The 24,280-nt window shown below is 44.7% G+C and overlaps 1 protein-coding gene across 2 annotated transcripts in view; it reads right to left on the bottom strand.

The window, feature by feature from the left end:
• The window catches only part of Exph5 (exophilin 5), an 80,910-nt gene that overhangs the window by 38,512 nt on the left and 18,118 nt on the right, over positions 1-24,280 (bottom strand). Inside the window, exon 1 of one of the 2 annotated variants that reach the window (XM_076576277.1) lies at positions 13,657-14,465. The exons of the other annotated variant lie outside the window; for it this stretch is intronic. Coding sequence (XP_076432392.1) covers positions 13,657-13,760 — 104 coding nt within the window. The 5' untranslated portion in view covers positions 13,761-14,465. Of the gene's footprint in view, positions 1-13,656; positions 14,466-24,280 lie in introns of those variants that run through there. 2 annotated transcript variants of the gene reach the window in all.

The following is a 24,280-nucleotide window of genomic DNA, read 5'->3' as shown; positions in this document are numbered from 1 at the left end:
CCTAGGCAGAGGAGTATCAGCTGTAGACAGTGTCCTAGGCAGAGGAGTATCAGCTGTAGACAGTGTCCTAGACAAAAGAGTATCAGCTGTAGACAGTGTCCTAGGCAGAGGAGTATCAGCTGTAGACAGTGTCCTAGGCAGAGGAGTATCAGCTGTAGACAGTGTCCTAGACAAAAGAGTATCATCTTTAGACAGTGTCCTAGGCAGAAGAGTATTAACTGTAGACAGTGTCCTAGACAGAAGAGTATCAGCTGTAGACAGTGTCCTAGACAGAAGAGTATCAGCTGTAGACAGTGTCCTAGGCAGAAGAGTATTAACTGTAGAGAGCTGCCTAAGTGGAGTGTGGCAATGGAGAGAAAAGTCTTTAGAGGCAGCCATAGTTTTCTGTAGTATTTGGGGTCAGGTAAAGTGTTGGGCATTTGAAGCAATGGTGTATGTGTGTGAGTCACATTGTATTTACATTTAGCTACAGGCAGAGAACAGATTCCAATGTGGGACTGAAGACCAGTCAGAGTCCCTATAGAGTCCAGTAGAAAAAAAGCCATTTATTTCAAACAGTTTGATGGTGGTGGAGTCAAAGAAAAATAGAGAATTGCGGGGCAGTGGTGGCGCACGCCTTTAATCCCAGCACTCGGGAGGCAGAGGCAGGTGGATCTCTGTGAGTTGGAGGCCAGCCTGGGCTACAGAGTGAGTTCCAGGAAAGGTGCAAAGCTACACAAAGAAACCCTGTCTCGAAAAACAAAAAACAAACAAACAAACAAAAAAAGAAAAGAAAAGAAAGAGAAAAATAGAGAATTGTTAAAAATGTAATGATTTGGGGGTTACAGGTACATTCCAAGGAAGACCCCTAGATTTCTAATTTGATATAGTACACAGAAGATGCAATTTGTAGAGATCTAGCATATAGAACATTAAAACAACATTTATCAAAAACACCTTTAGGGCTAAATGAGATGGCTCAGCAGGTCAAGGCTCTTGTCACCAAAGCTGGTGACCTGAGTTCAGGTCCTGGGACCCCCATGGTAGAAGGTGAGAACCACCCTCCCAAGTTGTCCTCTGACTTCCACACATGTGTCTTGATGCCTGGACACACACACACACACACACACACACCAAAACCTACTTATAAAATGGCTTATTTTCAGAGCAATCACTAAATATTCAAGGTAATATGTTTTCCATCCCCCAGGAAGAAGTCATTGAGATTTCCTCTTGTAAATACTTCTGTAATGAACATGCCATGCATTTTTTGTTTTAACTCTTTGGTGTCTCAGACAGAAATATAATGATGGGGCTAAAGAGTCAATACATTTTTGTGATTCTTTGTACATAAAGCCAAAATGCCTTTCAAAAGGTATTAATTAGGCGACAAGGTACAAGCCTACCAGAAGACAGCCTTAGAAAGCTAGGTACAATATTTCAACTATTCTTATTTTTCTTATGTAATATTTTAAGGGTACTGTATAATTGTTGGTAAGTATTTTTGCTTTGAGAATTTTTGTTTTCTGCTTAGTAAAATATGCTACATTTCTAAGAAATGAATTTTGAATATTTTGTGATTATACTTTGTGTTTTGGCAATTACATGCTTTTTAAAATTTAGGAATCAAGGCTTCTCCTTTGGAATCGGGCATTTAAAAAAGTCCTGATTTTTCTTATCTATTCTAAGTATTTAACCCAGGTTTTTAACTTTTATTTTGATTAAACTTTGAATGTTGGGCCTTAAATACATGATTCTAGCTAGGGATGAAGTAGGAATAATCTCTAGTTAAATTTGTGATAAAATCATATTTGTTTCCTGAATGCAATAAGAAACGAAATTCAGGAAGCAGAGATACCTACATATACAATAGGAGCATGATTCAGAACAATTTTAGAAACGTTTAAATAAAGTTCAAGTATGCAAGGGGTGACTAGGGGCTGGCAGACAGGGCAGCTGGCTGAACAGGCATGGTGAGGAGCCAGGAAGTTCAAGGTTCAGGTTGTCAAAGAAGGCACTGTGTTCACTGTTAGAAAAAGGAAACCAGAATTAGTTCTGGCATTTGAAGCAAGGGCAGTGAAGGTGGAGAAACTAGGTGTGACGTGAAAGTCTACACTCTAAGGAGCTAGCCTTCCCAACCTCGAGTAGGCGAGTTTGTGGACCGTGCAGTGTGATTTGCACACTTACGGCAGCTGACAGGAACAAACACAACATCCGTTCAATCCACATGGTCTTGAGTCAAGCATTCACCTCCAACGTAAGATATCGAGTAAACCCACCCTGAACAAGTAAGAAGAATCCCTGACCATAAGGGCCAGGGCACAGTGACTGGTGAAACAGAAATTTCTATCTCAGCTGGCCTTGTTCTCACGGAGACCTCGTTTGGGAACTCAAGGAAGCTCCTAGGCAGTGCTCAGGAGACTCATCCTCCTGTTCTGCTTTGTATTGCACTCGGCAGCCAATCAGGCTGTACTGTCGTCCACTTAAGCCAATCAGAAGAACCCAGGGTTAGAAATGACATAGATGGGGGCAAATTACTAGGACACAGCTTGTCTGCCTAATTAGCCCTGCCTGAGTCAACACAGCACACGGGACGGCTGTCTACACTGCTAATTTGTTTTACCCTCGGGCTCATCAGCTAGACTACATTAGATCAGGTCGTTTGTTGCTGGTCCAGCCCTTGGTTCCAAGTGCCCAAGTGCCCTTCACTCTGCCCTGTGCTGCTTAAGACTCCATCCTGGCACCTCCTCACCATGCCACGCACTAAGGCTCCTCTTCCTGGGGGAATGTTAGTTTTTCTGTAGTCTGCATCCTGAAGCTCTGACAATCATGTCCTTCATCTCTTCCTAGTCTTCCATGCTTGGACCCTTGATGGCCCTCCCTACTCACCTTTGTATTTTTTTTTTTATTTCCTAAGAAAGTTTTTTGGTCTCATTTCTTTTCACTACTAATCAAAGTCTGGTTCTCTTCTCTTTACTTTCTCTTTCTTTCTTTCTTTCTTTCCTTCTTTCTTTCTTTCTTTCTTTCTTTCTTTCTTTCTTTCTTTCTTTCTTCCTTCCTTCCTTCCTTCCTTCCTTTCTTTTTTTATAAATATAAAGTCAGAGTTTTTCTACATAGCCCTGGCCTGGCCTGGAACGCATTCTGTAGACTAGGCTGGCTTGAACTCAGAGATCCGACTGCCTTTGTCTCCAAGTGTTGGGATTAAAGGTGTGTGCCACCACACCTGGCTAGGCTCATTCGATAGTATAAAGACCACAGGACCAGGATCAGGTTCCATATAAATGACCAGGGTTAGATATTTAACTTTCTTTCTTTCTTATTTTCCATTTATAAGACTGTTTGCCTCCATAATTTCTCTCCTGCCTGAATACATACACACTTCTCACTGTGACTTTTCCACTCTTGCTACCAAGAGGCAGGGACTCTTCCCCAGCCCTCTGGAACCTGGGCAGACCTATACTGCTTGTTTAGACCAACAGAACATGGTAGATGTGAAACGGGAGACTTCTAAGGCCAGGCCTCAAGAGATCTTGCAATTTCTGTCTTCTCCCTCTTGCAGCATGGAATCTCACTGTAAAGGAACCTGGGCTGGCTGGTATTTTGAGAGAGAGAGAGAGAGAGAGAGAGAGAGAGAGAGAGAGAGAGAGAGAGAGAGAGAGATCGCCTACAGAGAGACCCAGCTGAGAGCCATCACCAACTGCCATACTCATGGGTAAAGTCACCATTGAGATCCAGCTGAGCCACTGGAGCAGAGGAAGGAGCGTAGGTGAAGTATCCGGCTAAGTCAGCCCAAATGGATGCCCCACTACCATAAGCTAATAAATCCAAATGGTGCTAAGCCTTAAAGTTTGGAGGGGGTTTGTGATTTATGGTTTTTAAAGATGGATACAAACAAGGTCTGGAAAGACTGCACAGTAGTGAAGGGCACTTGCTGCTCCTCCAGAGAACCTGAGTTCAGTTCCCATCATCCTCATTGCTCCAGGGAACCTAACACCCTCTTCTGGCATCTCTGAGCACACTCACACACATGTTGTACACATAGACACACACTGACACACACACATGTGCACACACATGCACACAAATAAACATAAAATGAAATATTTAAGATAGAGAATAAATAATAAAACTAAAAAATAGATACAGATGAAATTTTCTTGGAGACACCATATTTCTGGTTTAAAGTTTGTGGTTCAAAAATGTTTGACATTGCTATGTAACATTTAAATGGGTCATCTTATAAAGCTGACAAAGATCTGAAGTCATAATATTTTTAGTCTTTTTGTCTGCTGGTGTAATAACTAATAATGATGAAGGTGATGATAATAATAATAATAGTAACAACACCAGATATGTGTTGAGACCCTCCTATCTCCAGGTTTTTTTTTATTGTTGTTACTAATCACCATGGTAACCCTACAGGGCCTCACCTGGAGAGGCTCCTGCAGTCAGGCAGACCAGGCAGACTGGAGTATTTGAACTGGGTATGAACTCAGGTCTCTGACTCTAAAGCCCATGTTTCCCGCTATGACCTTACTGCCTATATATCAACGCCACTGGGAAACAGTGCAATGCTATAAGCCTACAGCGACTTTTCCCACAGATGTCCAACAGTCCTAAGCTTTTCCTCCCACACAGGAATTCTAGTTTGTTTTTGTTTCATACTGTCTGCTAACCACAACACACAGGAGGCACACATGTGCAGGATGGAGCAGGAATTACACACTGAGACGGAGACAAAATGTCATGATGGAGAATGGGTCAGTATACCCAAGCAAGAACCTTTTCAGACCCCCGAGTTCCCCGGACAGATGCACCATCTCAGTGAAAAGTCACCCTTTGTCTCCCTGCTCTAGAAAGACAAAGCTTCCAGGCATAGACTTCTTATGGGCTCACCCCAAGGGAGAGCTTTCCGCCCTCAGCCGGGAGAAGGCCAGGTTGAGGCTGACAGCCTCAGGATTCAGTAGCAGCACTCATGACTTTATGGTCCAGCGTCTGGTCTCTCTTCTCCCTGTTGATCCTTTGAAAAGGTTATTTGAGAGCTTTGCCTCTGACACCAGAGCCTGATTTTTGGTTAGGCCCAAAGCCAAGATACAAGGAGGGGCAGAGATTAGGAAAAGCAAGCAGATGCATTGAAAAAAAAAAAATGTGTTCTTTTGGTAATGGTAAAGTTAAACCTTTGGGGAAGGCTGGGAAGAAGTTCAGATAAAGAGAAGGTAAGCTAAATAGTAAGCAGTAACTATAGCAAATCTTTAGAACTCAAAGGCAGCGACACAATCACCCCGGCATTCAGCCAAGTAAGACAGAACAGCCATTGAAACCTCTTGAATGGCTGTGATCAAGACTGCCCAGTCTCAGATCAAAGTTTTGTTTCTGTATTTTAAAAACTGATCATTATAACCTCCCTGGAATTGTTTCTTTGTTTTAATATGGCACAAAGTTACAACAGAAAGAAAACAAGAAGGACCTAAGCAAAAAGAACACTATGTACTGGCTCTCCTGATTTGGTTCTCATCTAGCGGCCCCTCCCCCCAAATTACTCTAAAGAAGGTGCTATGTGAAAGTCTGGCTCTCCACTGGAGGCTGGCTGTCCACTCAGGGTTATGTAAATTCCTCTTGAAGCTGTACGGGCCCTTCTGTCTTCTGAGGTTTATGTGATTTTTTTTAAAAATTAATATTGTTTATTAAAACCACTTCAGATGACACTTTGTACCACTGCCATGCTTGCCACACTATATTAAAGTACATGGCTTGTAGTTGTCTGGATATGACACCAGGCTGTCAGTTTCTTAAGAACAGCGTCTTACTTAGAGTTTCTATTGCTATGAAGAGACACCATGACCACCAGAACTCTTATAAAGGAAAAACATTTCATTGGGATGGCTTACATTTTCACAGGTTTAGTACATTATCATCATGGTGTGACATGGTGGCCTGCAGGCAGACATGGTGCTAGAGAAGTAGCTGAGAGTCCTACATCTTTCAGGCAACAGAAACTGAGCATATATGAGCTCAAAGCCCACCTCCACATTGACACACTTCCTCCAAACTGACCACACCTACTCCAACAAAGCCATGCCTCCTAATAGTACCATTCCCTTTGGGGGCCATTTTCTTTCAAACCACCACACATAAGGACTGTGTCTCATTTAGCTGGCATCCCTTAGGGTCTAGTATGATGGCCCCTGATTAAAGTATATCAGCATACATTTTTGTTGTTGTTGTTCAGTTTGAGTGATAGTGAGAGAGTCCTGCAAGGTTTGATTTTTTTCTTTTCTTGTTTGTTTGGTCTTGTTTTGTGACAGGGTCTCACTACGTAGCCCCAGCTGGTCTCTAACTCACTATCATCTTGCCTTAGCCTTCTGAGTGGTGAGGTATGAGACATTATACCTAGCTCTTTTTTTTCGGGGGGTGGGGAGACAGGGTTTCTCTGTGTAACAGCCCTGGCTGTCCTCAAACTCACAGAGATCCACCTGCCTCTGTTTCCCGAGTGCTGGGATTAAAGGCGTGTGCCACCATGTCTGGCTAAGCCCAACTCTTAAACTTCCTTAAAAATTTTAAAGATTTATTTATTTTTTAGTCCTGTGTACAGTGTGTGTGTGTATGTGTGTGCATGTGTATGTGTGTGTGTGTATGTGTGTGTGTGTATGTGTGTGTGTGTGTGTGTGTGTGTGTGTTTGCTCACATGTATGCAGGCATGTGAATTGGCTAGAAAAAGGCATCAGAACTCCTGGAGTTGTAATTACAGGTAGTTCTCAGCTACCTCATGTGGGTTCTGGAAACTGTACCCAGGTTCTCTGGAAGAGCAGTGAGCTCTCTCAACCACTGAGCCAGCTCTCCGGTTCCCAACTTCTCATGCCACCATTGCGAAGGAACTCAGTCAGTATTGACAGAAGTGAGAGATGAAGCCCTGCCTAGAAATTAAACTCATATAAGCATACACATATGTATCAATATTTAAAAATTTCTCTAAGGATAATACTGAAAAAGCCCATCACAGCTAACACAGTGCTTTTAGGCATACTTACACACAGTAACTAACTTTTTCAAGCACTCCTATGAAAGTTAATAATGTTACATATTCACATGAGAAAAAATAAAATCCTGAGAATCTAGAGCACATTTATGCTAATTGTGTTGAACACTAACCTGACCTATATCAACTATAATTTTATCTCTGTGCCTCCCTTTGCAGTTTTTTTTGTCTGTAAAGTGGGGATGAGAGTGGGTGATACTTCATGGGGTTTTGTGAGGATGATGCAAGTTGACGTATACAAGCCTGTGCCAGCACAGGTGAAGTGCTTACACACAGGAGGACCAAGGTCCACAGCTGGTGTCGTTATCAGTTGCCCTCTACCTTACTTCTTGAGAAAGTATTTCTCACTGAATCTTGGTCTCATCTCTTCAGCTAGGCTGACTGGCCAGTAAGCTACAGGGAGCTTCCTGTCTTCACCTCCTCAGTGCTGGGATTACAGATGTGCAGAGCCACCCTGACTCACACGATGCTGGGGATCTGAACTCCCTCTTTCTGCTGGCACAGCAAACATTTCATCAACGGAGCCATCTCCCCAGCCTGTGGGATTAGAACAGCATCCCATGGGCTAGAGAATGAAGAGGAGAAAGGGGCGGGGGCACCAGCATTCGCTTCTCTCTGCTCACTGAGGGGATACAATGTAACCAGCCGCCTCACATTCCTGCTACCCTGTCTCCCTCCCTTCCGCTGATCCACGGATGGCATCCTTGAGCTGTGAGCCGAAATAAACCTGTTCTTCCTTAAGTAGCTTTTGGCAGGCCCTTTGTCAGGGCAACAAGAAAAGTTCTTCACACAGTACTATTTCCTGGCTATTTCCCATCATTCCTTTGGTCCAATCTTTCCATAGCTTCCTCCTGTGCTTCCCATACCAATCTGAACGCTTCCGGAGTCTTCAAAGCTGTATAGTGCTGGCCTTTTGGCAGTTTGCCCACTCTTAATCACAACTTCCTCTCTTCTCAGCACTTGGCCTCTTTCTTTGCCCCAAGGAGCTCAGCTAGCTCCCGTCTGGGCACTGCACTTGCTGTCTCCCCCCCCCCCACACACACACACCCATTTTGTCCCATGGACTTTTTTTTGGTCTCATTTATGCCTTAGCTGAAACATCACAGCCATGCAGAACCCTTCCTTAGCCTTTCAAAATTAAGGATTCTATCTCCCACCTGCAGACGCTGTCTCTCAAATTTCTTGGTTTTTTTTTCCTTCTTAACTGCATTAATCTTCATTTATTTCTGTCATTGAATGTCTTCTTCTGCCCCTACAAAACACAACCCATGACAGCGGGGCCTTGTTTTGTTTTCTGGATAAAGCCAGGCAGAGACTCAGTGAACTCTTGGTGCGTAGAGAACAAAGGGGTACCCATGAATTTGGGGTTGGCTCTCTCCTCTGAAGCTGATTCCTCATGTGTGAAATGCCGAACTGGAGACTTCACGGCCCATTCCCTTGCTATGACTCTATGCACATACATTTACAAAGGTCTGGAAGGGCACCCTCCGTGAAAGAATGTGTTCATCTCTATCTGAGATCTCATTGATCTCAACCCTGTGTCCTCAGACCTTTGCGTTCTGGCCAGCTCTTTCACACCATTCCCTGGTGTCCGATTCCTTTCATTTTCTTGCCCTTTCTCTCTGGATCTAACACACAATGAAAACAAAAACTACCAGACAGCACTGATTCCCACCGACAAGGGCCTGACGGGAGATGAAGGCAGTATTTTATGTTATTCCTGATACCTTTATAATGCAACTACCTCCATAATGCAGCTGAATATGTGGAGAACTTATACACACTAACCTTGCTTTGCCCCCCAAAGAAGAGAGGGAGCCAGGAGTGAAATGTTAAGCATATGCAATTCTGGGCCCACACAGACTTTCTCATCACATGACAGCCCAGTGAGGGAGGTTACCCCACGGCCAGCCCTTCATAGCCCTGGGTTCCATTATCCTTGACTTCAACCAACTGGAGATAGGGATGAGACAAAGTGTTTCTGGGCTTTTTCCAGTGCAGATGTCCTCAGGCCCTTAGTCCCTAAGCAGGGCAGCGTAGCAGCCATTTACATACTATTTGCATTGTATTAGTTATTCTAAGTAATCTAGAGATGATTTAAAACACCTGGGAGGTTTTCGAAGGTTATATGCAAATGGAATTCCATTTTATATAAGTGACTTGAGTGTCTCAGATTCTGGTATACAAGTAGTGAGGTATCCTGAAGCCAACCCCCTGTGGATACCCACAGAGCCCTATATAGAGGGAAAGGAAACCGTGAAAGATAAAACTCACCCAATAGATGAGTAGACTAAGGAACCTTTTACCTAACTTCCAACACTTTTTATTATGTCCAATTTAGTATATAAACCCTGGAACCTGAGCTATTCAGCACTTGCCTAGAATTAAACTTCTCTGTAGAGTGTCCGAACCTTTTCCATGTTGACTGACTCTCCTCGGTAGACTATTAGTTCCCCGAGTCAGGTCTGCACAGACTGCCGGCTGTGAATGAGTATTGCTGCATAATCAACAAAGGAACATAAGGAAATTAAAAGCTAGGGCTATTCACGGCTGCTGACCTCTTATTCCCCTTCCTCCGGTTGCTCAGACACCTCCACTAAGACTGAAAAACTGAGTGTTAGTATGCTAAGGGTACAGGCTGCATGTAAAGGACTCTCCGGCAAAGTACATGATCTCAGCACCTTGGATTTGTTTATTATGTTATTTGTGGCTGATCTCCAAAGACAACGACATCCTAAATTCTGACCACATCCTCTGTGCTTATGCTGTTAGGTAACAGGCTCTAACCACTCATGTATAGCCACAGCATCCTTCCTACTTTACAGGAGCAAGGGTGAAAGCCACGTTCCTTCACTTTAATGCTTATTCTTAGAACACATCCTACCAGAAAAAGAAGACAGAAAGAGGCGATTTCCCAGGCTAGCAAAAACCACTCACTTCCTAGACTCATCTTGGGTCTAGGCAGAAGAGTTCACTTCTCATCTTGTAATTAAAATGCACAGTTATCATATTCAACCCACTTTATGCTCTTTACTGCACAGTTCTTAAAGGTGTTAGGATATTGTCTTAAAACTTCCTGGCATTAGCCTCATTTTTAACATATCTCATATTGCGTGTATGATTTCTCCTTTTCCCAACCAGTCCTCATACACGACCAAGCATGCAAGCCTGGAGGAAGAAAGCATCACAGTGGGCCTCTCCTCCATGAATGTGGAGAAACTGGCCTGAGTTTTCCTAAACGTAACCGCTGTGAATACATCGCTTTCTGGGTTCCCACGGGGGACAGTGGAAGTCAGGGAAACCTGTGACTTGCCGGCCCCGCCCGTGGCAAAAGTCACTCGCAGAGAGCTTATGGGCGGGCACATTAAAGTCCATGGGTTTGGTTGTAGTGTGCAGGGTGTTTTCAGAAAGGCTTCTGCTCTGAAGGAAGCTGTACTTAAATGGTTGCTGCCTTTTCCAAGCGCTCTCTTGAAGCAGTGTTACAGAGATCAGCTGTGGGGATGCCCTGCTTTTCTTCATCCACTGACAACCACAGGACCTGGTGTTCAGCGTCCTCCGAAACCACACACCCACAGGGCGAGACCTTGAATACACTCCCCACTTTGAGCTTTTGTTGTTGTTGTTGTTTTGGTTTGGTTTTCTTTTATTGTTTCAAGACAGCATTTCTCTGTGTAGCCCTGGCTGTCCTGGAACTCACTTTGTAGACCAGGCTGGCCTCCACCTCAGAGATCACCTGCCTCTGCCTCCCAAATGCTGGGATTAAAGGTGTATGCTATCATGGTGGGCATACTTTGAGTTTATACACACACACACACACACACACACACACACACACACACACACACACACATACACAGTCATATATACACATACACACAGATAAAATGTGATCATTATAATCATCACTCTGCTGATAATTTATTCCACTTGTTATTATTTCATCCATGAGACTTTAATGTTTGTCTTTAGGTATAGTTACATTTTTTTAAAAAAACCAAAACATCTTTCTTGAAATAGTCCTGAAATAATTCATAATAAAATCTGCACTTGGAGTAAAATGAAGTAATAATGCTAGTAATACAAGTGCATATACATTATGTAATTTCTTTTTGGAACTTTATGACAACCTGAGTGTGTAAGGGGCAGGGGATATGTCGCTGTTGGGGTGTGTGCATGCAACAGTGCATGTGGAGGTCAGGGGACAGCTTTCTGGAGTCGGTTCTCTCCTTCCACCATGCGGGTCCCAGGGGTTGAACACAGGCCATCAGGTATGGCAGCAGGTGTGTTTATCCACCGAGCCATCTCACCGAATCACTGACTAAAGACCCTGTCTTAATATATTTTTTTAAGATTTCTTTTCTGGTAGTGAAGAACAAACCACAAACAAGTTTGCTGTTATTTGATGTAATTTTAGCTTTTGGATGCTAGCATCTATTTTTTTGTTCATTTGTTTTTGTTTTTCAAGACAAGGTTTCTCTGTGTAGCCCTGACTGTCCTGGATCTTGCTCTGTAGACCAGGCTGGCCTTGAACTCAGAAATCCACCTGCCTCTGCCTCTGCCACCTGAGTGCTAGGATTAAAGGTGTGTGCCACCACCACCACCACCACCTGGCTAGCAACAGATCTCTTGACTGCTGCGACATGTCTCTAGCACCTACAAATAGTAGGGTGCTGGGACTAAAGGCATGCACGGTCACACCCGGCTGGATGCTAGCACCTGAATTCAGATCTCAGAAACAAATCTGGGCTCCTTGTTTACAGCGTATTGAATCAAAAAGTCTCAGCCAGTGGGTCTTTGGAGAAAGGCTTTGAATGAACATGGTTAAACATGACAGATAACAATGTGACTCTGATAGGATACAGTGCACGGTAAGCTGATGTGTCTGTGATGTGAATAGGCATGGAAAAATCTGTCTTGGTGTGTAAACAACCAACTCATCCCTCAAGAATGGAGAGAAAAGTCAATGCCAGGTGCATCTGAGAGAGGAAAAGCAGTAATGAAAACAGATGCTCCCTTGGCGTCTGCAAATGGGTGTGGCGGATCTATCAATGACCTTAAAAGTCAACACCTCTTCAGCTCGGAATTACTAAGTCTTGTTCTCTTTTAGGTTAGAATAAAGTAATGTCTAGCCTAGAAGAAGCAACCTGTGCAGCCTGTTTGCTCCTACCTCTTGTTTTGGTTGGTTTAAAATCATTCTGAGGCTGCTGAGATAGACACTTGCCCTCAGGCCGCAGGACCTGAGTTCAGTCCCTGGGACCTACATGGTTAAGGGAAAGAACTGACTCCTGCAAGTCGACATCTGACCTCTACACATGTATCATGGTACATACATAAACACACACAAAAAATTAAAGAACACAATTTGATAAATATTTTTAAAAAATCATTCTGTTATATCTATTCTCTTTATAAACATCACAAAATACCACCCAGCCACAGAATTAACGCAAGCATAGGACATCTGCCTGAGACAATGGCTTCCCATTGGCCACCCAAGGTGTACTGGGAAACACTAGTACCAAAGTGGTCAGGAGTGACTCCTGGGCTTTGGGTCACGGGATCCCAAATGTTTGGCATTCCTGGCTTTAATCAACCATACCAGCAACTTGTGATTGACTCAGAGCTCAACTGGAGCAAGAACGTCAGCAGCCGACATGCTCTAGTCTGGAGAGTGAGAACGATTTAATCATGCCTTGCCACATCTTGAAATCATGACGATCAGAACAAACTGAAGTGACAAGCGTCTGAGAGAAACACAGTGAGAAGCACTGAGCAGAAACCCACAGGGGCCAGAACGCAACAGCAGTGCACGGGTGGGCGGAAGCCCGGGACAGAAGTGGATGATGAAGAAGGCACTCGGCCATGAAAATGGATGTGAACAAGGAGGAGCGGAGAAAAAACTCGGAGCCCCAGACCGGGTGACTCTCACCTGGAAGACTGGGACCAGAGTGCCGCCACTTTTCAGCTCCTGAGGACTGGCTGCATGGGGCCCAGGCTATTTCCTGACCCCCCATTGTAACTGTACAACAACAAGCCACCCACCAGTTATGGGAAACTAGTATAAGCTCCTTGTCACCTCAAGCTGAAAAGTAAAACATCCAGCTGTAAGTGACACATAGGAATTTGTTCTCAGGGCAATTCTTAGTGTGAGGAACAGGATCCTTCAAATGCTGACAAAATCGACTGCTTTTTCATTATAAAGTTTTTCTAAGTTGACTTTATGAAAACGTAATTCAACTCAACACAGAAAACCTGGAAATTATCAAAATATCTTGAAGCGAAAAAAGAAAAACATCACTCACAATCCCCAGAACCAGAGGTGGTGGTGGTAGTGGTGCGTGTTCACTTAAGAGCTTTAAAAGAGGCACAATACTGAGCCCCTGTCTGTGTTGGTTTTAGCCAAGGAATAAAACCAGGGATTCCCAAAATCTAGGCGAGCTGCAGGAAGCCCAGGGAGGGGAGCCTGCTTGGTGGGATTTGCAAAAAGCCTTCTTGGAGCAACTCATCCTTTTACCCACACTGGATCATAGCAGTGGAAACACAGGGCAGGCTGGTGACAGGCATGCTCTCACAGAGGGGCAACTGGGGGGCTTTGTTATGCTGCCCACAGTTTTGGGGGAAGCTGTTGGTGTCTGACTCACCTGCTCCACACTATGTATGAGGCCACACTACAGCTACTCCAGCCAAGACAGCCTTCCAGCAAACACCTCTCAGCCTTCATCATTCCTCTTTTCCTACCCACCATCCTCCTCGTCTGCCCGGGAAGAGTCAGGAGGGACCCAAGGACGGCCAGGGAAGAGAGGAAGCGGTTTACAGTGCAGAGAGAAGGGACCAGCTCCTTCCTCACTGTGGTAGATGCTCCCTGCAGCAGGTGGCGGCTGGGCTGCCGAGAGGAACCAGCTATTCCACCGAATCTAGCTGGGCTTAGGCTGAACTGGACATTCTAGTTATCTTATCGAAATGCAACTGTGCTGTGTGTTTAAAAGTGAGCCAAGGACTTTTATTATGTAAGAGTGAGGAGCGAGGTCATGGCAATACTCCCGATTTTAATTTAATAACACTTAAAGGGATCGTAGGAGGTAAAACAAAAGATGCTTTCTGATTACATACCGTTTCCCCACTCACTCAGTGTGCTGGTTTTCTATTTGAAAAATGTTCTCACACCGTATATTCTGCAGTAACTGTATGCTTGCATTTAGCATTATAGTTAAGAACACTGCTGAACTCAATCAATATTCCACTATTGTATCTCTGTTACTATGGTTAGATACATGAGTTATTTTTAATTTTTCATGGTTATGATGTCGATGTGACCATAGTTTAAAACTGGTTATTCTGCAGAATCAATTTCTTTGAAGTTAGTAGTGGCAAGCCAAAGAAGGAACCTGTTTTAGTTGTTTATAAATCATCATCAAATTACTCAGGACATATCTGTCTCCATGCAAGGGCCTTTTCCTCATAATATTCATAATATTTATTACTATTCTTTTTTTTTTTTTTTTTTTTTTTTTTTTTTTTTTTTTTGCCTGGAGGTGGGAGGTTATTCGAGACAGGGTTTCTCTGAATGGCCCTGACTGTCCTGGAACTCAGTTTGTAGGCTGGTCTCAAACTCGGAGATCCACCCGTCTCTACCTCCCAAGTGCTGGGATGAAAGGGGTGTGCCACCACTGCCCAGTTTACTATTCTTTTTTATAATTACTTTAATTTGTATGTGTATTTTGTTTGTATATATGTCCGTGCATCTGTGTGTTCGGTACCCACAGAGACCAGAAGAGGATATCAGGTCTTTTGAACTGGAGCTACAGATGGTTGTGAGCTGCCACATGGGTGCTGGGAACTGAACTCAGTCCCTTGCGAGAGCAGAAAATGCTCAGAAACCCTGACCCATCTCTCTAACCCACCAGTTAGTACATTCTTTTAATCTTTTGCTTATCAGATAAACTCAAAGACTGAGTTTGTCTGGCCTTCGCTATTTTGCCTTATTGGAGAGTTGAACATTATTTCACGTGCTCTTAGATATGAGTAATCTTATGTCTTCTCTGTTCAGGACCAATGCTTGCTATTTTAGTCTGGGTGTCGTTGATAACATTGGTCCTTTGATGTTCGAGATAAAGCACCAAGAGAACAAGCAGCAAGGTTGGCAACACTGATATTTGTTGAGAGTGGTTCATGGGTGGGTCTAGGTATCTAGTAGCCTGGCCACTGGAGCATGCCATAGACCTGTGCTGAATGTCACACTCGGTTCACTTAATTTTTATGCTTCTTTGCTTCCTCCTGTTCAGGTTACAGTGCTAAGTACAAAGAGAGGCTTCGTGTGGCCCAACTCATCCATCAAGATCACCGTCTCTTCCCAGGTAGTTGTCCCAGACTGGCATGGGAGTTTAACACTGTCTGAGCTGATGATGCTGCATTTGGGTGGTGGGATGCTCATGGGCTGTTCCTCGGACTGATTAAGTCACTTCTGTCTCATTTCCTCCTCACCTCTGGGACTCCACTCTCTGTCCCCAGCTCTGCTTGCTTATCTGGTCTTGTTTGCCCTTATTCCCTGCTTAAAGCCTGTTTGCCAACCATTCTCAAGTCTTCGTCATGCCCTCGGCAGCGCTACTTTCTAAGTTTCTCTTTTGCTTGCCATGCCCTTTCCACACATTCTTGGTCCCATGACTTGACTCAGTGCTGCCACCTAGCTAAAGTCTTAAAAAATGTCACCAAACATCACCAAACTAAGGGGAAGATCCATTTCAACCATAATGAACTTTAACATTGGTAATGATGGTATGACGGCACTGGGAAATTTAGGATCTATTGGTGGATAAAGGTGGATATAACCTAGAATGTGACAGATCTTGTGTAACAGAAAGCCAAGACTCTTGATTTAGGATCACAAAGGAGGGAAGCATTCATTCTAGTTAATATGAAGATAGGCCTTTAAAGACAGAGCCAGTCTTACTGGGATTTAAACTCCATTAGAACAGCATCTAATAAGCTGCCGGGGTTATCAACCATGGTGAGCATTCACAGTGAGTGACTGGAAGGTATTTTAGTGGTTGTGGGTGAGGGCTGCCATCCCCGCAGAGAGCAGTCTGAATGGAAGAAAAGAATTGGGGGCTTGTTTGGGGTTTTGTTTTGCTTTGTTTGTGATTGAGTGGTCTACAATTTTAATTTGCTAGCTTTGCTTCCGAAAGCTGCTCAAATTTATTTGTGGAAATCAAATCATTATCTATTAATATTTTCACAGTTGTCTTGTGTTGTTAGGCTATAGGTAAGATTTCTCCAAACTCTTAAATTCTTAACACAGTAAGATCATGTAAGTCTTCTGGAAACTTCTAATACAACCATGTAAGATTGCTGAGGGTAACGAGGACGCATTTTCTTTTTGTGAGGATGCATTTTCTTTTGGTGTTCTGTGAGCCAGTTATTCATAGGAAAGCACTGACATTCTGGGAAATTGCTTTCTGATGCAACTGATTCAACAGAAAGCCAGAAAATAGAGAAAGATGCTATGAAACCTTTAATGCATGCTTAGTCTTTCAGAGGTTATTGTATTTCTTTTGTATTTAAAATTTACAGAGTTGAAAAGCAAAATGAAACAGTCTACTCAATTCTCATTCTTTGTATGTGCCGGGTTGTTAAAAGTAGTGAACGTGCAACAACAGTTACTGAAGGTAAATAGGAATGCTGGGAAGGGGAAGGAGGAGGGGTAGGACAGAGGCTACCACAGCTACCACAGAGCAAGCACCAAGTCTTTTGTTTAGGGCCTCAGTTTCCAACAGGAACATGAATAGTTTTTCTGAAATGAAGATTACATATTCCACCTATGAATTAATCTTTGATAAGTGTGATATTCCATGCAGTGGAAGAGCAACAAGCCAAAATTAGAACTTATTTTCTGCAACCATACATATACACACCAGAGCGCAGCCTGCAATGACTTGACAAGCCATAATTAGCAATCATTTCTCCAACCACGTGCTACGTATCCACACCATAGCTGAGCCCGCATGGCCAGCCTCTTTGCAACAGGTTTCTCAGTAAGCTTAGTTCCCATCCATGTTTCTCTGTCTCGCAAGCTCTACTTCACCACAGTCTGTACCACTCACCAGTCATGAGTAGTCCAGTAGTATATAAATTGTCAAAGGGCAGAGTATCATCAGACTTTTAAAAGTAGCCTGGGGCATACAATCAGTTCTAGAACAGCCTGGATTAAAGAGTGAGATAAAAACAAGGAAGGAAGGATGGAAGGAAGGAAGGAAGGGAGAAATTATTTGAATTCATATGTCCTGTCCTTCCAAATCCATTATACATTTTTTTTGGTTCTGGATTTTGCATTAATAATATCAAGTTGCATACCTTATACAAATAATAGGTCTGAAAATATTTGCCAAGGAGCTCATATCTTAATGAGTAAAAATGCTGCTCATTCTGATTCCATCAAACTCTGGGGCTAAGTTAGGCAAATGCACAGGCTCATGAACTTGAAGTAGGTGTCTCCTCCTCCCCAGGTCTGCCGGATCTCATTCTTAGCCTTGCTGCTCTGTTGCCTGAGGTGCGCGTTCAGTATATTTAAGCTAAGTCTGGAGTCACCGGCCCGAATGCTCTGGGGGCTTCATGCAGGTGAATGGCCACCTACCTGGCTGGTGCTGGGGTGCACACAGACTGACCGCTTTGCCTCTCCCCTCAGTGACTCTGCATGAACTTCAAAAGAAAGAGACATCTTCGGTGCCCTGTGCTGGGGAGCAGGATGTATTGAGGTGGGGGATTTCCCACTCCCTGGAGGTTAACTACATTTCTGTCCATCCCGTCTGAAAAGGGACAGAGCTGTTGGAAGGGAAGCTTGTTGCTTGTTAGGGAAGACAAATGGTGGGAATGAAGAGACCTGGGCTTTTGTCTTGTTTTATTTGAAGGGAGCTGTCTCAATTAGTTGGTCATAATTATTTTTGCTTAGAGAGAAAAAAAAAGAAAGAAAGAAAGAAATCTTCCCACTGAAGCCCAAAGCCAAAGGAGAGGAAATGAAAGGACCCATGTGTCCCTCTGGCTGGCCGGTCGCCTGCTGTTTGACAGGCTGTTCATCATGACTTGTACTTATGATGGCTTCTGTCCCCTCCTCTACTGTTGGGTGCCTGCATTCAGCTTCTCTCTCAGTAGTCCTTCCCAGGCCATCTGGAGCTGGGGAACAGTTCCAGACTTCCTTGCCAGAACACTGTCTGGAAATGAGTCCACTCTTCCCCTCACCTCCAGTCCTGGCCACAGGTCTAAGACCTGATCTCAACTGCCAAGAAGTAATGTCTAAATATTTCAGAGAGGTGACCACCAGAATGCAGCTCCGTTAGCCATCCTTGGACTCAACGTGTACAGTCTGTTTGGGCCCACTAGATTCAATGTACGCAGGGAGCTGGGCCCCAAAACCTCATCAAAGTCTGAAATCTTTGTTTACCCGCAATCCTCTTTCCCAGTTCTCCTTCAGACAAGTCCTGCAATTTAACTTTCCAATATTTCTTGAATCTCTTCCCTTCACTGAATTCCTAGTCAAGACCTCTGTCTTGTTCCATTTTTGTGTTGCTATAACAGAGTGCTGCAGATGGGGAATTTATTTCTCATAGTTTTAGTGGCTGGGAAATCCAAGTACAGTGCATCAGCATCCAGCAGGGACCCTGATGCTTTGTGTTGTCCCACAGCAGAGGGGCAAGGAGAGAGCAAGCAAACCAGAGAAGTCCAGTTTACTGTGTGTGTGTGTGGGGGGGGGGGTCTGCCACATCTATCTTCTGAGTGTTGGCATTATAGGTGTGTGCCGATGCACCTGGTTTATGTAGTGCTAGGATGGAACCCAGGGCTTCATGCGTGTTAGGCAGGCACTCTACCAACTGAACTACATCTCCATCCCCCAAACTTACTTTGAGACCAAGTCCCTCTCCTCAGTAATGACAGTCTATTCAGAGGGACATAGCCCTTATGACCCAGTTAACCTCTATAGGGTCCTACCTCCCAGCATTACAGTATTGGCGAATAAGTTCCTAACACATGACATTAAACTTTTGTATAGAATTCTCCTTAATCCAGACTGGACCCAGTGCTATCTACCTACAAAGAAACTCTGACTTCGTTATTCTGTTGCTCTAAATATGCCCATGGTTCCTCCTTGTCTTCTGCTTTATCAAGCCAAGGGTTCTTGGCATGGCACAGGGGTCTTCCATGACCTATCTCTGCCTCCTAACTTGCCTCTTACTTTGTATCCTGGTGACCTGCCCTCTGCATTCTGGCTGTACCTCACTGTGGTTTTCCACATAGCTGAGTCTCGCCAACATTACTCACTGTATGCCCAGGACCCTTGCCTGCCTCTACCCACCACTCATCTCTCTCCAGACTCAGTTCAGACATCATCTCCTCCAGCATGGTATTCAACGACCTCTGGGCTCCTAGACACAATTGTACTCATTTACCACATAATAGTGAATATACAGTTGGCCCTCCCTATTCCTGGGTTGGTTCTGTACCCATGGATACAAAAGAAAACCGTGAATTAATAATATTTGAAAATCACATTAGATCTGTATGAAATACAAGAACTTTTTAGTCATCATTCCTTAGACAATATAGTTCAACAATTTTCATAGCATTTAAATTGGGTTAAGTTTTATCAGTAATCAAAAGGTGGCTTAAAGTAGGGTGGCCCACAGGTTGTAGATAACTACTGAATCATTTTAAATAAGCAACTTCAGCATCTGTGGATTTTGGCATCTGATGGGGGTGTGTGTGCTGGCCCCAATCCCCCATGGATATTGAATACTGACGATATGGTACTCAAATCCTGCATCCCCACTATGTGGAAAGATTTGAGAGAGGAGTTTTGTACTCTGCGATGAGGAACGTAGTAAGAGCTCAGACACACCTGCTGACAGAGTGAGTGCTTGATGCTGCTGTTACTGAATTCTGATGCCAAAAAATCCATCCCATAATGCTGTCATCAAAGGGGGGAACAGTGCTCCCCAACCTCTGTCCTCTGGTGCTAGGAAGCACTAAGAGGAGGAACCTGAACCCCAACTCTGTGACAGGTTCCAAAGATAATTGCCATAATGGCCAAATAGAGGTGCTAGTCACCCCTGTCAGCTCCGAAAGAAGGAGGTGAAGTTGTAATGTTGATGGTTGCCAAACTCCTGCCTCCTAGGAAGAAAAATTCCAAGGCAATGTGGAGACAGGCTCTGGGTTATCTCCTGACATGACCTACTCACGGAGATACGGTCCTCAACTGTAGGAGGCTGCCGCCAAGGGGTGCCTGCAGTACCACAGATATGCAGTCAAAGTGAGCGGGAGACAAAGGTCATTGGTACTCCCTAAATCATAAGACCACCCCTGGGCTTCAGAAGACAGCTCAGACAGTGGAGTGCTTGCCTTACATCCATGAAGAACCAAAATGATTGCCCAGGACTCATTTAAAAAGCCAGGCACAGTGGCATCCACTTATAACCTCAGTCCTGGGGAGGCAGAGACAGACGGATCCCTGGGACTTAGCCTGTTCAGATCCCGGCCAGCAAGAGACTGCCTCAAAAACCAGGTGAATCAAACAATACCTGATGTTAATCTCTGGCCTCCGATGAGTGTAACACACACAAGCACACACGCGAACATCAATTAAAACAATCTCTGTTATTTCGAGGGGCCACTGTTTGGAAATTGAAGTATTTACACTATTTGCAAATTGGTGTTTAGATATGTGCGAATGTTTTTAATAAAAAAATTACACAGGCTAGGGATAGTTGAGCCAGTTTGAATCCCCAGGATGCAGGCAAATGCTGGGTAGGCATGGCAGCCCACCAGTAAATCCCAGTGCTTAGAGGATGGAGGTGCGGGATCCCAAAGCAGACTGGCCAGACAGTCTGGCTGAATGGACAAGCTCCAGGTTCACTTAAAAAAATAATGTGGAAAGTGATTGAGGAAAGTTTCTGATGTTAGCTTCTGATCTCCACCCATGCGCGCGCGCGCGCGCGCGCGCACACACACACACATGTACACACACCATGCATACAGTACTTCTATGTGTTGGTTTATCCCAGCAGACTCTCCTCAAAAGCAAAGAAGAAGTATTACATGTCAGCATACGAGGAAGTCCGAAGAGAAAGCTGGGAGGAAGCTAGAAGCAGAGGTCAACAGAACCCGGAGAAGGTGGGATCTGCCCTGGCTTTGAAGGTAGAGACAGCTAACCTGGAGGGGATATGTTACTCATAAATGTTTAAAGACATCTGCCTGGATGGCAGAGGCTAGGTAATTAACCAGCTGTGGAGAGACATGACCTAATTTATTGGCCTTTCCAGTTGCCTTCTCTGGAGCCAGTGCTACACAGCGGCCTACGGTGAGAATGGACTGTGCTGGGTGGGTAGGGAGATTGCTTGACGGCATTGAAGGGGTGGCCGTGCCCTTAGTTACACACTCCCTAGTGGAGTATAGGGCCATTGCCAACCCCCTCCCACACACATAGGAGTATTTCTTTTCATACAGTGGGGGACTAAAGCACCAATAGCTACTTAGGGACAACTCCCAGCAGGAAGAGACCTTGCATGGCTCCTGGTCCTGCAGAGGAACTTCTAAGTTGTGTAACCATGTCCTTCCTAGTCCTTTAAGACTCCGAAGTGAATGAAATTCATAAGCCCAGGAAGCTCCTAAAACTCGCAAGACCACAAGGTGCCTCCCTAAGGTTATACTCACAGTAACAACCGCCAGGGAGAGGAGACCCACCCAGCTCAGTCAAGCATGCCATTCAAAGAGTTCTGGGGATACAGCTTTCCTGCTGACGGCCCATCCTGGTGTGGGCTGTTCAGTGATGCAGCTGCCTTTAGCCACCCACATTCTGTAGCTAACCCCACATCCAGAGTCCTGCTAACTCACCGGTTCAGTAAGCCAGACCTCTCTGGAACTGTTTCTTTGATCAGTTGTTAGTGCTGTATCTGGGCCGAATAGATGTTTGTCCACATCACCCCCGGGGAAGTCACGCAACAGAAATGCAAGCTCAAGTATAAATGTTATGTATAATCCAGCTGACAAGCTAAAACTACCCTCGTATGTGCACAGTCCCTAAGGCCAGTTTTTATCTGTCTTCATGGCATTTGGGAGGAGAGAGCCACACACACATATACAGCAGCCATTTAAGAACAGGAAACAAACCCAACCACTCAACAGCCAAAGTGAAGAACTTCCACATCCTCCAGTGGGCCTGAGGAAGTCGGTTCTTAGGGCCAGGCTCTGCGCAGCTTGTGGCCACCACAGCCTTGGTGTGTACAGTAACCCGCCCTGGGCCGGGAGGGATATATTATAAACAATGAAAGTAAAAGGCGAGTCTTCCAGGTGCCTTACTAAACAGCTCTGGGGGCAGAAGGTAACTTTGATCCAGTCAGGAAATTGTAAGTCAGAAAATACCAGAAACAAAGTACATCAGGTTTGCAGCAGGCATAATCCTCTCACCTGGTCTGTGCCAGGACCCCAGGCTTCTTCCTCCCTAGCACAGGATTTCCTGAAATATTAGCAGTCTCTCAATGTGGTGATATTTTATTTGTGCACCCCAATAAAGCTTATCTGAAGATCAGAGGAAAAAGCCAGCCACTATATTAAACATAGAGGTCAGGCAATGGTAGCACACGCCTTTTATCCTATCACTCGGGAGGCAGAGACCCATCCAGATCTCTGTGAGTTCAAGGCCACACTGGGAACAGAGCCAGGCATGGTGGCACATGCCTTAAATTCTAACACTAGTTAACCATGAAGGTCTGGAGGGCTATACAGACAGACAGGAAGTGACAGAGCTGGGCAGGAAGAGGAAGTGGTGTAGCTGGCCAGAGAGAGGAAGTGAGATGGCAGGGACAGAAAGGCATATAGGTGTGGGTATGCAGGAAGTAGGTCTCTTTGGACACTGTGGTGTTGATGAGGTGAGGTTGGCTGTGGCTTGTCCTATTTCTCTGATCTCTCAGTTTTAACCCCAATATCTGGCTCGGGGGTTTTATTAATAAGATTGTTCAGCAATTTGCCTTACATCTCAACTCATGTAAAGAAGTGGAGTGTTAGCCAGGCGGTGGTGGCGCACGCCTTTAATCCCAGCACTCAGGAGGCAGAGCCAGGCAGATCTCTGTGAGTTCGAGGCCAGCCTGGGCTACCAAGTGAGTTCCAGGAAAGGTGCAAAGCTACACAGAGAAACCCTGTCTCAAAAAACCAAAAAACAAAAAAAGTGGAGTGTAGGAAAGATGGGGCAGTTGGCCTGTCAGATCCCTCAGCATGTATTAACCTTCTCCGAGGAGCTTTAAAAAGGCCTGCTCCACATGCCTGTCACTGTAAACCTGATCCAAACCCCATGGTCAGGAGGTCATAGGCCCCGGGGGGCCGGGGGGGGGGAGCTATGGCTATTGTTTTGCTAAATGGACTTGGCAGAAATTGCCTTCTAAATACTTATGGTTAGATTCAGAGATTAGCGCTGTCCTCAACCTTGGCCTGAGAAGCCTCTTTCTGCTGGGGGCAGCAATACAGATCAGCAAAGAGCTGAGGACAAGTGAAGGCTGGGTGCATAGCCATAACTAGGACATCCATACCACCCCCTCTCAAAGGCTAACGACGTTGCCAGAAAGGGGAAGGAGAGAATTCGAGCACAGGAAAACGTGCCGTGGATGATACAGTGCTGTCGACACTACGTGTCTGTTGCACTGATGAGTGTACTACAGCTGTGGTTATCCGTGTAAGACCTGCACAAGAGCACACCAACAAGATCAGCCAACGTCCCAGCTGGCGGCACTAATTAGACTCCACGGGTTCCGGGGAGCATGCATGAGGGAGGAGGCTGTGCTGGTTTGTGTCCAGGAGGAGGTAGGGCAGGGGTGGACAGGATCAAGATACATTCGTATACATGGATGAAACTGTCAAAGAATAAAATGATGTTGTCACAGCCTTGTCTGAGAAAGAAACACATTCTGCACCTAGGAACATTCTGAACCTCCACATGCTAGAAGGAAATGGTCCGTGCTACAGGCTTTCCATGAGCTGGAATGGGCTTTTCTTGTGATGTAAGGGGTTCTTATATTACCATGTTTTTCTATTCCATAACCCTTTGTCTTTGTTCTTCCTGGTGATTACTAAGCAAAACTTCCTGTTCCTTATAAACATGGTCTGATGATTGTATAGTATCTTTGCATGTAGTTGCTCCTAATAAAAGCCCAGCACACGAGGCGTGCTAGGTCCTTGGAGCTTCCAGGAGACTCCTTGGAACCTCAGCCTCTCTAGTAAGAATTTACATTCCAA

Source organism: Peromyscus maniculatus, chromosome 7 (assembly GCF_049852395.1).
Source record: "Peromyscus maniculatus bairdii isolate BWxNUB_F1_BW_parent chromosome 7, HU_Pman_BW_mat_3.1, whole genome shotgun sequence".
Classification (NCBI taxonomy): domain Eukaryota; kingdom Metazoa; phylum Chordata; class Mammalia; order Rodentia; family Cricetidae; genus Peromyscus; species Peromyscus maniculatus.
Note: the sequence above shows the minus strand (reverse complement) of the source record. Positions and strands in the feature narration are given on the sequence as shown.